Raw genomic sequence first — 12,706 nt, 5'->3', positions numbered from 1 at the left:
TGTTAATCTGCAATACACAAATGCTGAGAACAGATTTTTTTACAATATGTTCAGTGTCAACAAAATTTGACAAGTTATTGGGGAAACTGATTAATGTTTAATATACACTTGTTATATGTATCGCACAAACAGTTAGCATAACACTGCCATTCACTTGCTTGATAATCATTTTAATTCACGCAAATTCCAATACTTCAGCAAATTTAACATACCGTAACACAACAAGAAAAGTATAATTGGAGCTTCTGTACGACACTGACCAGCCACAACATTTTGACCATTCAAGAAGTTTCGAAGATCCCCCACTTTGCAAAGACGTTGCTTACAATTTCATGTTTAGTTGTGGTAATGTAGAGTTGTGCTTGTTCATGATGAGACCTGTGTCTAATACTTTTACTCTATTGAGTTAGCGTAACTACGGTATTTGAACCCTCACTGTAATACATTACCGCTTCACATCACTGTAAATTACAACCCCAATAAATAATGCTCATACCGCAGTGACAATGTCAATCAAATTTGAAACATTATTACATATGTAAAGGCAGATTAAGAATGTTCCGTGTACGTAAAATGGATAGATATACACTTCTGTATTTTGTAGAGGTGTTAATAATGTTGTGACAGGTGGGTGTATAAATAAAGCAGTAAAACTAAACTAAACACAAAAGTCATCTTACAGTAAATAAGTGACATCATAGATGCCCAATAAAATGTTTTTCCCAAGCACTGCCTGGCTGGAATGTTCAAAACGTTTGTGACCTTAAAATGCATTTTGTATTATATGAACAATAGGGAAAATTAGATTGGGGGGCCTCCCCTTGGCTGGATTGCTTGCTAAGATTCTGAGCAGTTGTGAATGACACAATCTGAACAGTTTATGGACCCCTGAGGGAAATATGTGTGTTGCAGTGCCGAAAAGAAGAATAACTCATTGATTTGCTAAAAATCTTAGAAGGATCTGCAAAAAAGTAGCACAGATAAAAGAAAATGCAAAATACACAAATAAGATGACAACTTTGGAATTATAAACTGGTGACAATTCAGCATGAAAACCTGACCCGAACGAAAGAAATGAAGGTTTGGCAATGCTAAATTAGTTTGGGGAAAAAAATATTTTTTGGGGTAGAGCAGTGTTATAAATTTGATGGGAGACGATGCGACATAATTTAGAAGCAGACATCTATCTGCACAGTTGCTCCTAATGTTCCACCATCTCTGCACTTTCACTTGCTGGTTAAGTAAAACGACTGGCAAGGAGTTGAGGTGCATTGCGTGTGATTTCTTCTCATGGCCCGCGGGAGTGTCAGGACTGCATGAAAGGTGTATTGAGCTTGGCACAAAAAAGCTGCAGGAAGACGGTCCTCCCTTTTTTTTTTTTTTTTTGTAACTCTCTTGTCAGGTCATGCAACTGTTCTTTTAAGTGCCAGACATGATTATACAACTATGTGGAGGGTAAAAGAGCAGCTGCGATAATTCATGTGACCCCGGTAGTCGGCCTTTGTATTTGCAGTTTATGATGTGTCAAGTCATTTGATGCCCTCACATAAAATGCTAAATTTAACTACAAATGGCTGACCGATTTGCCTTAGATAGCCCCTCAAAATCATTGTTAAGTCATTCTTTATAAATGCTGCAGTCGGATGCATGTACATATTTATACAAATGCCTCATCTTTGTTGCGTTATCGTGCTCAATTTACAGTAGTTAGTGTGGGATTAGCGTATGAACGCCTTAGCAACAATGTCAGTGGGTGTTATATCTGTGTTATCTGCGTGTAAAAGAAAGTGAGGCGCTGGCACAGTTGGGTTACGTCACCGCATGCTTATCAGTCAAACTGATTCAATGAGGAAGCTGATCCACAACTGGGATTTTTTTTTAAAAAAAACGCATGTAATTTATTGGGCGAAACATGTTCACAGGGTCTTTCTCACACTTCGTTCGATACACCTGCGCAATAGTAAGAGGCGATACAAGAATTCATCATCACAACTTTGATCAAATCGGAATGCTTTGATTGACTTGACACTTAAAGGACTCCCCCCCTTCAAACAAGGAAATGCAAAATAAATAATGTGACCTAATTTCGGTGCCAAACCTGATAATGACTTCAACAATGAGCAGGAACTCAACACGGTCAACAAAGCCAAAAATGGAAGAAATCCAGCCCTTGTTTGTTCTTTTTGACGGGGCTGTTTCATGTTCAAATAAAAAGGCACCCTTTGTATGACAAAAGTGTACGGTATGGTGCAATTTATGGGCTGCTGTGGATCTATTGTAGCGCCGCCATTTATCTTTCGCATCAGCAAGTTTGATGTCCTTAAAAAAATAAATACTGCCAAAAAAAATGTGGTGCATTGGTAGTACAGTTCTCAACTTTATGCAATGCAAACTCAAAATACTTCTCAGCGTGTAGTGTTTTTATAGGACTACAAACCACATCCAAAATGGATTACAGAGCATGTGGTATTTAAAGGGGAAACCAGTGCTTTGCATGAACAATGTATCCAATAGGTCATGTAATATGTACTCTATTTTGACAATGTGATGTTAAATCCTCTCTCATTTACAAGTGTTTTGAGAAGATTTTTATCCACAATTATGAATTTTCAGGGGCACTGCCATTTTCGCAAGTCACATGACTTACATGCGCGGACGTGACGCGTAAGGTGCCGCACCAAAGGCTCAATTACATTGTGCCCAGCGCTGATTTCTCGGATTTATCCCCATCTGATGAAGAAATAACAGTATCGGTTGATCGGGAAGACGGAGGAATACTTCCATATAGATTTGAAACTGTGGCTGTAAATAATGTTGAATATTCGGCTGGTTCTTCGGGCGTAATGACGGAGGAGTCTGACTATTCGGAGGTCTACGCACGGGACTTAAGTGTGTAAACAAAGACCCCCGGCACTCCGGGCCGGCAGACACAGATGGTTCTTCGGACGGGAATGACGCGGAGTCTGACAAGTGAGCTCCGGCGGGTGGGCCGCGAGCCGAGCTTCAGCGTCCGGCGGAGGCCGCCGTTAGCCGAGCTTCGGTGTCCGCCAATGGCTGTTAGCCGAAGTTCGGATGCCGAAGCTCGCCTCCGCCGGACGCCGAAGCTCGGCTAAAGACCTCCGCCGGACGCCAAACAATGGCTCACGGCCCGCTGCCGGAGCTTGCTCGTCACACTCGACGTCATTCCTGTCTGAAGAACCATCTGCGCCTGCCGGCCCGGAGCTCCGGGGACCTTTGTTTACGCACTAACCCTAACCGCATGTAGGCCTTTGAGTAGTAAGACTCCGGCGTCATTCCACCCAAAGAACCATCCGAATAGTGAACATTAATCACAGCCACAGGTTCAAATCTGTATGGAAGTATTCCTCCGTCTTCCCGATCAACCGATACTGCTATTTCTTCATCAGATGAGGATAAATCCGAGAAATCAGCGCTGGGCACAATGTAATCCAGCCTTTGGTGCGGCACCTTACACGTCACGTCCGCGCATGTAAGTCATGTGACTCGCGATAATAGCAGCGCCCCTGAAAATTCGTAATTGTCGATAAAAATCTTCTCAAAACACTATTAAATGAGAGACTATTTAACATCACATTGTCAAAATAGAGTACATATTACATTACCTATTGACTACATTGTGCATGCAAAGTACTGGATTTCCCCTTTAAATGAATTCTTCTCTTAAGGGCTCCCTCAAAAATTGAGCTTTTGACTTTTTGAAAAAGCAATTGGAGCTCATCAGATTGTGCATCTGTATTGCGCACGTGCATATCTAAAATGTCGAGTGTGTGTAAACTCGATGAGTTATTTGGCTTTGACTTTGCAGACGGGGGAACAGGCGTGAAACTACACATCTGCACCACCCCTGCCGCCGTGCCAACACATGTGGAAGAACGCCCAAAGGTGAAAAAGGCAAGTGACAATTAAGATTTAAGACTGTCTGCACACAACAAAGGTGTACACTGCTCAAAATCCGAAAAGAACACTGAACTTGCCCTGAATGTATTGCAGCGCGAACATTTAGAGCAAGACGGACCAAGAAAAGAGGTGGATCTTGATAGTGGGCCCGGATACGCCACCTGGATTGTGTTGAGACTCTCCCAACAACCTGGACCTGGACAAATCTGAGATCAGACTCAAGAGGAAACAAGAATCCTGTGTCCATAGGTAAGCACAAAAAAGCTTGACGTCACTTTATTAGTCTGCATTTTCACATACGTTGAGCAAAGACTAGCATTTGAACGACAAGGACGTTGCGCCTGGGCAACAGAAATGGCACATTGATGGTCTACTGAGATAAACTAGACTTTCTGTGATGTTTTTTTGTTATATCTGTAGGTCAATTCATACTGAAATGTATTCTGTCAAAATCTCATACAGGAACATTTCATTTCCACAAGTCAAAAGCCAATCTCGAATTTTGGAGTGGTTTTGTCACTCCTAATTAAATGCACCCTTGGGAAGGTATGAATCATCATTCCCTGAACTGTATAATAAGAAACGGTACCACCCTTCACGAGAAAGTCCCTCAATTATTACCTCAAAGAAATGGGCAAGGGTGTCATCATCTGTGGTCCGATTTTGAATATCTATTTGGGTTCACAGCACATGTTGTCTTTGAGGTAATTGCATTTAATTGACCTTAATTATTTCTTTTGTTGGTTGAATAGAAGTGAGATTTAACAGAATTTTTACCATCTGCAGTTCTTGGATATCACAGACCACATAGTGTAGTATTTTGTGGTCCACGCAAAATTGTCGCAGATATCCATTCCTTCTAAGTGCTTTCGTAAATGGGTACGAGGTGTGACTTGAGTGAGTGAAAACGGTTTAGTGAGGAAGGAGAAGGGGAAAGGAATGCTGGCTTACGTGTTGCCCGGCATTGCATTGCTAAATGTTCGACATCTAACCCGTCCAAAATGTTAGCATTCTCACGCAGAAGTACTGTGAGATTTTTTTTTTTTTTTTTTGTTTCCTGTTTACACAAATTGCACTTGTGTAATCAGATTGAATCGCTTCATTCAACAAATCAACTAACTCGATGTATTCGAACGTTTGCTTTCTCCTCCAGTTCAAATGAGGCACAAAGGAGCAAAACTGCGGGCAGCAGCTCTCAAGTAAGGATCAGTTATGGAGATGATGACGTGAAATATATCAATATAATATATATATATATATATATATATAAAACATTGAAATTTTCATCTTTCCAATAACCCCTTTAAAAACAGGGATGCCAAATATATTTTTGTTGTCTTTATGCTTTCTGTCAAGGGGCCATTGTGACTTTAGAACTATATAAATTTCGGCCTCATTATATTATTGTACAACTCCCCAGAAATTGATGGCTAATTTGTTTTGAAATCTGAACACAATGTTATTTTTTAAAAAGGGGTTTGGTGACAAAAACAGTTCTTGTAACGTCTCTCTAATTGCAACTTTGGTACACAAGGAAGGGCGCGAGACACCGATGATTCGCCTTCGTGGGTCACAGGAAATGATACGGCAGGCCTTGATTGTGACACCTGTGCTTTAAAAGCACAAAAATATTTTGTAAATAAAATCTTTTTTTTATGAACATATTATAACACTGTAACCTTAGAGGCCCCGTAGCTCAGTGGTTAGAGCACTGGTTTGATAAACCAGGGGTTGTGGGTTCGTATCCCACTGGGGCCTCCACTCCCTGAGAAGGGTTGCGTCAGGAAGGGCATCCGGCGTAAAAATTGTGCCAAACATATGTGCGTTCATCTGAGATGACACGCTGTGGCGACCCCGAAAGGGACAAGCCGAAAGAAACTTACTTACTTACTATTATAACACTGTAACCACCTTAAATCGTCACAGTTAGAATAAGAAAAGAAAGGGTGTGTATGTACTTGTAAATAACCTGTTTGTCAAGGCCAGAATATTTTAGTTTCGTACACCTTGGGAACAGACACCGCAGACTTCCATTGCACTTCAACGGCCTTGAAAAAATATCGTGAGACCTCGGTTTTCGTGCGCGATTTGGTTTTTGACAACAAATCAGATTTTAGATGTTCATTTAGTTATTTATATTAGTTTCATATTTTTACTTCATGTTCATATTTTTGGGTGTTTGGAACGGATATATTGGTGTGTGTATATATATATATATATATATATATATATATATATATATATATATTCACATTTTTTCTTCAAGTAAACATTTATTCATTTTTAGTGAGACTTTTTAAAAAAAATACACTGCGAAAAGCTGATGTTCCACTATAATTCACATTTCTTGGCCGACATCCAATGCAATGCATGAATGATCAACTGTAAATATGATTTTCGGCAGTCAGGAATGTGGGTTATGACTTAAGAGGTGCTTGTTTCATTAAAGGTATTTATTCAGGTTGCCCTTGAGCAAGGGATATTATTTTTCCAGCTCCTTCATAGGCACTAGAAAGCAGTCCCACTGCTCAAAAGAACCTTTGTGGGTTCAAAATCGATGTTATGAACAACAACCCAAAAACTTCCCCTGTGATGTTTGTAATTATGCAACAAGAAAGAATTATACATCCAATGTCAAACCATTAACTCTTTGATTTGATCTGACCTTTATGTTGATCTTATTTTGAAACCTGTTTTACCAAAAAAACAAAAAAAAAATGACATGATAGACAATATCGTAGCCAAATGCATAAAAAGCCATGCATTTCTAGTTAGGTTGCTGTTTCCTAAAATGAAACCCAGATATATACAGTATATATTTTTTAAGACAACATCTTTTGGTTACCATTGAATAATTCTTGTTTTGACAGGTGAATATACCAACTTCAGTTCCAGACACTTCCAGAGAATTAAGAAGGGATTCACCGTTACCACAGAAGATACAATTTCTGGGCAAGAAGGACAAAGACGTTATCGCAGTTGTTTGCAATGGTCATAAATCCAGAATTGGACTTCTATGTGGTTCAGAATCAAGAACAACTGTCAGTGGATCCACTGAATTAGAACAAACTATAAAGGACTGTGCAAAGCTTGAGAAGCAAACTGATGTTGAGGCCCTGTGTGGTTTCAGTGAAGTCATGTTGTCTTCAGCCATGGTGACAGTTCTTGCCCCCACATGGAGTGGTCGACTTCGACGGTCCAAAAGGTTTGAGGCGACAGGCAGTTTGGAAACCTTGGCAAATCTACAAAGTGTGGAAGCCTCTGAGGCAAGTCATTCACAGGATTACTCTCAGGGGTCTCAAAGTTGTATGGGGACGGCGTTTAATTTATCACAACCCCAGTCGAGAGCTCCATTTCTGAGTATTGGGCAAAACACAAGAGGTTGGTCCACTAAAAGTGGTCTGCAAAACCTGGACTATGAGTCGAAGAGTAAAGTTGCTCGAACGTTGTCGTTAGACGGAAGCTCTAAACGGGCAGAAATCAAGAAATCGGAACCAAGTGGTGCGTGGGATCTATCAGGGCAAAAGAGGAATCCTCAAGATGGTTATCCAGTGCAGCACTCATTTCTGAGTTCAAAACCAACAACGAGCAGTCTTCTTCTGTCTTTAAGAAGAATAAACAATCAAAACATGAACTCTAATAACCCTACCCCATCTGAGGTCAGGCCAATATCTCTGAAGAGTGACCAAGATGTAAAACTCCTCTCAACACACCTGTCTCAACCCTTTCACAAAAGACTTGAGCGAGAAAAGTTCAACCCGCTCCCCTCTTCATTGTCCATTTCTCCTGCGGTACCTGAGACACAATCAATTGGTTCTACACAATTGACAAATCCCAGTAACAGAGGCACATCAAAAATAAGCTTGTTTTCATCTTCAACCGTGAATAAAGTCACAACTGACACACCCAAACAACCACAAACAGTGAATACGACGCAGTCAAGTCTTTCTTGCTCTCGGGAAGCACTTCCCAGTCGACGACCATCGGAAAATGAACAGAATTGGAGCAGTCCAGGACGAGGCTTAAACCTCTTTTCTGATAATTCACATAAACATATTCAATACAAATCTGGTTTGCTTTCAGAAAGTGGCACACCTCCCGGAAAAACATCTGGAACGTCCTCTTCCATGTGGCAACAAAATAGCCATAAGAGCACTGCTACTCCGCTTCACACAGACACGCCCAACATCATAAACAAGCCAAGCACACCCTTAATTCCTCTATGTAACAATAATTGTGACACGCCAGTTCTAAATCCATCTAACAATAAAAGTCTTAACTGTCAAGTCTCAAATAATAACACCAACAGTGGCACAACAGAGCCAGTTTGCAATGGGAGCATCAAGTCTGTGATGAAGCCACAGAAACCAGGAACTAGTTGTGTCAAAGAGAGGATTTCTATAAATTCACTTGAGAAAATCAGACTTTCCAAACAACTGTATGAGTCCAGTTTAAGAAAACTAGAAACACAAAAGTGTCAAAGTTTGCCTGACAGGCAACCTGCACTGGATCACCCAAGTGATTCCATGAGGCAAGATGGAAGTAATAATTCGTTCAAAGCACATGTGAGCAAATTGGCACCCACTTTGTTAAATCCAAATAGGCCTATACCTCCTGAGAGAAAATTCAGAAATGATCAGGGTTCGCTCATAACAAATAAGACTGATCAAAGCCAGACAATTAATCAGACGTCATCTTATGATAGCGCCATCACTCTCAACAGCCAGGTTATTGCCTTGAAAAATGTAGGTGGTTTCTCACAGAACCAAAATGCCCGTCCATCATTTCAGTCCAAGCCCGATTTGTCTCAGTCAAATATTAACATTTCATCATTGATTGGCTCTGCATCCCAAACACCAAAAGACGGGAATTCAGGCACCACCAACACCGCACCTTTTGGGTTTCAAAGAAGTTATTCTGCCACCCCAAAGCCTTTCCAACCAAAAACCGTGCCTCGCCATCTTCCAATGGCAAATAACACTTCCGATGCAAACTGCCGTCCTGAATCTATGACCGCTGCTCTTGCCACCACTACTACTCCCACGCAGATTACTTCGACCAGTACCTCTGCAATAACATCACACCCTCAACTAACCCCCTCAACATCTCCAATCAGTCCAAACTCAAAAGTGGGAGGAATATTAACTAACCAATCAGGAAAAGACAAAAAATCAGGCCTAGGACACAAAAAGAAAGTGAAACATGTCATGTGGGAGGACACTGAGAATTCTGAACCCATTAAAAGCCCAGATTCATCTGTCCTGACAAGTCCACTATCCCGGTCAAGGTCCCAGCGACTCATCAGAGCGCCATCCATCTTCTCATTTCTAAGATCAAGCAGTCAAAACACAAAAAGCAGTTCTCTTTGCACTACATCACCCAAGACCTCTCACTTGCAGGGGGGAAAAGGAGAGAACTATCGATCCTTGTCTTCTGACTCTACTGATCGACTATTGAGAGAGGGAGAAGAATCAAAAGAAAACCCCAGTGAAGCAATGTGCTTTGACCAAGAGAGAAGAGAAGCAACCCCATGCAGACTGCGGCGGTCACTTTCATTGCAGGGTGATGAATTCCTGTATCATTCAGCTGCTCTCACGCCACCTCCTGACTTTTCAAATGGATTCAAGATCCGTTACAGTCCCCCACCTTACTCCACTCTCATCTCCAACCGTGGTGAAACTAAGAAGGCAATTCCTCGGTCACCACTCTTCCAAAATGTAAACGCCAACTCAAACTATACCTCAAATCATCCAGCGTATTCTAATTTGATTGCAGATGCAACATCATATAACACAAAACCATCACCTACAAATTCACCAAAGCCATTGTCCTCTCCTCTCCAGAACAAAATGTCATCACTCGATAATTTATTGTACAGTGTTTCAAAAACTGATGAAATAAACAATAATAACTGCAAGAGCATTTGTCGCAATCAACAAAATGGCCGTGTATTACTTGTCAAGAGCAGACTTGATGTTAGCCCACAATCTTATGAAAGCTCAAAAATGGATAGAACTGCTTCAACTCCAAAGAACACAACACCTGAGTTATTGCAAACATTCACAAAGACACTCCCTGCTGTGGAGGCAAAGCCAGGTGACTCAAATCAAAGTTCGAGTGGCAGCAGCTCCATGGATAGTCAGTCCGGGGGTGATGACATCGGCAACAAAAAAATGGAGAGCGTGATGAGTAAATTCAGACTTTTCTCAGCAGAGAGCAACAATGAGCAATGCCCGAAGAGACGTCGTTTTGTTATGAAAAAAAGTATCAGTACCCCAAACTCAGAAACTGAAAAGTCAAACAAGAGTTGTAATAAAATGGACCAGGTTATCAACAAACTGAGGCAAACTTTCAGCACTAAACGCTCCGATGATGATATATTACCATGGAAATGGAGGCGAGCCTCTGATACGCCCTCTGTCAGTGGACTGAGCGGTACCAGCAATGCCAGTGACACCACAATTCAGAGCAACCCAACTGCAAAGTGTGACGAACAAGACGTTGGGTTGAAGGACAAAGAAAGGGCAAAACATGGTGATAAATGGGCACAGAACAGGTATTCTATCATACCTACTCTATCTCTACAAACATCCGTGACAGAAAATGAGTTCTTTATTTGGCCAGAGCAGTCCAATGGCAAAGCCATAGACAAATTAAGTTTTGGTGCAAAAAATTTGTCCGACCAGATTGATGTTGAGAATAGAGCAAAAAAACAGTTCCTGTGTATAGATTCTAGTCCCAGTAAGAGCCCTAAACTCAGCAAGAGTCATTCTACAAAGTTCAGGAAATCTACATCCAGTTCCAAGAGTCCATTCTCCCCATTTTCCTCTCTTTCCACTCACTCTCCATTTTCCTCACCGGATGTGGCAGACGACAATGTTTTCTACAGCCCAAAGATGCATCGCCGAAGGGAGACCACATCGCCATGTGAGCCGGGGGAGGGAATCAGCCTGGTCAGTTCACGGAGAAGCCGGGCCTCCACAGGTCCACCAAGTACAGGTCCGGTACAGGACGAGGCATCATGCTATGCCGATTTAAAGTATGGCATTGAGCCTGGGAGGTCCGTTTCTGTGAGCTCTGTACTCTCCAGTCGGCCGTCAGGGCCTGGACGAATCTCCACTGGCGCCAGATTTAAGAGTGTGGGTGATCTCTCGGGATCACTCCCAGCGTACGAACAAGCTGATGAAGATTTTAATCAGTGGTTAGAGAAGAATTGCAATCACAGACAAATCAGTCAGATGCAGTCCTACTTCCTCAGTGACGCCGAAAAACTGAGGTCAAGATCTCTTCCTCGATCACTGACTCGCCGTCTGGCTCAGTGGAGCTCCGGTGTCTCTAATTGTCCCCCTGCAGACACCACGTCGTCACTGTCACCCCATCATTGGAGTCCCAACATGAACGCTTGTCATTTCGAATGGGATACAGTGAGTCCGCCGACGCCTCCTCCAACACCTCCTCTGTCGCCACAGCCCAGACGAATGTCCAAACCTCCCAGCCTACCCTCCCCTAAGGTTCCCAGCCCATCTGGGGAATCCCTGGACAGCCAGTCCCCCAAGGGGAACTTTCCCTCTCGGAATTATGTCTCCAGCCTGAGCACATTTGAAGAGTCCTCAGACAGCAGCTCAGACACAACTACAGACGACGAATATTATTTGGAAAAAAGTGACGATGAAGAAAAGGAGACTGAATTGTGACAGCAGTCTTGATCCGGGATCCAGGACCTAGTGTTGTAAAAGTAAGAGGACATGCAAGAGAAACGTGCAAAGGAAAGATAAGAACGTAGGCTGACGGTCATAGCAAGTGACTTAAAATGCATCGTCTTTGTTGACTGTATTTAAATGTGGTGTCAATATGACATTTTCTTCTTCAATTATGCTGTATCTCTTCCAAGAGACATCAGTGCTGCCTAGCATGTTGCTGCTAGACATAACTATTTTTAGTTTTTAACTTTCCTGTACAGTGTTTGGAAAAAAAAATACCCGGTAACTTCAAAATCTGCAATATAGCAGGGGCGCAAATGATGAACCGCGACATAGTCAGGGTACACTGTCAAGTGAAGTATGTACGTCAGCACAATTATGCTTTGCTAATTTATGCTAAATAATGGCTGCCTAGCACTCATTTGGACAGCTGCATGGCTTCAGTGTGGGAATTTCATCTACAGAGTAGTTTTAATCTTCAAGTTTGATGCTTGCTACAAGTTTCACGGTTGTCCGTCCGGTTTTTGAGAACGGGACGTAGTTGGATTTTGTTTCTATTTTGTGTCCGTGTTTGAGCTGAACATTTACCAAAATGGTATGTCCGTGTTCTATTTCTTTCTTTGGTTGCTGAAAATGTATCTACCCCACTAGGTAGAGCCGCTACACTGTAATTGGGTTTTTTTGCACTTTCTGCTTCAAGGCATCATCATCGTGACGTGTAATTGAACGCATTGAGGTCGTCTAGGACCATTCTGCTGCTGAGCAATAACTCCACTGGTGAAGGAGAGTCAACGTTCAAAAATATTCTTGAGCGTGCTTGAGATTGTTGTTAATGTTTTGAATGTAAAGCTGATGTTTATTTTCTTAACTACTTTTTTTTTTTAATGGGTAAAAGAATCATAATCGATGTGGTAATTCAACTTTGTTGTCAGTGCCTGACATTGTTACCCCAGATTAATATTTGCACATTGACAATTCAACGTCCAATATGAGTTTTATGACTTTTATGAATAAATGCCATGTTTCCAACAAGCTCTGTCTTAGAATTGAATATGTGCCATTTATTCGCTCATATAGTTTCTTCGGTG

General features: G+C 41.7%; 1 protein-coding gene and 1 non-coding gene across 2 annotated transcripts; both read left to right on the top strand.

Annotated features, from left to right (window-relative positions):
* Positions 1-4,015: 4,015 nt before the first annotated feature.
* Positions 4,016-12,639, top strand: zmp:0000000991 (mucin-2). Its single transcript, XM_061805850.1, has 4 exons — positions 4,016-4,167; positions 5,072-5,117; positions 6,789-6,959; positions 7,049-12,639. Exons 3-4 carry the CDS (start codon positions 6,907-6,909, stop codon positions 11,610-11,612), a joined length of 4,617 nt encoding a protein of 1,538 aa, XP_061661834.1. The 5' UTR covers positions 4,016-4,167; positions 5,072-5,117; positions 6,789-6,906; the 3' UTR covers positions 11,613-12,639.
* On the top strand, positions 5,604-5,676 carry trnai-gau (transfer RNA isoleucine (anticodon GAU)). Its single transcript has one exon. It is a non-coding gene; the product is annotated as a tRNA-Ile (tRNA).
* Positions 12,640-12,706: the final 67 nt, after the last annotated feature.

Source organism: Syngnathoides biaculeatus, chromosome 19 (genome assembly GCF_019802595.1).
Source record: "Syngnathoides biaculeatus isolate LvHL_M chromosome 19, ASM1980259v1, whole genome shotgun sequence".
NCBI lineage: Eukaryota > Metazoa > Chordata > Actinopteri > Syngnathiformes > Syngnathidae > Syngnathoides > Syngnathoides biaculeatus.
Note: the sequence above shows the minus strand (reverse complement) of the source record. Positions and strands in the feature narration are given on the sequence as shown.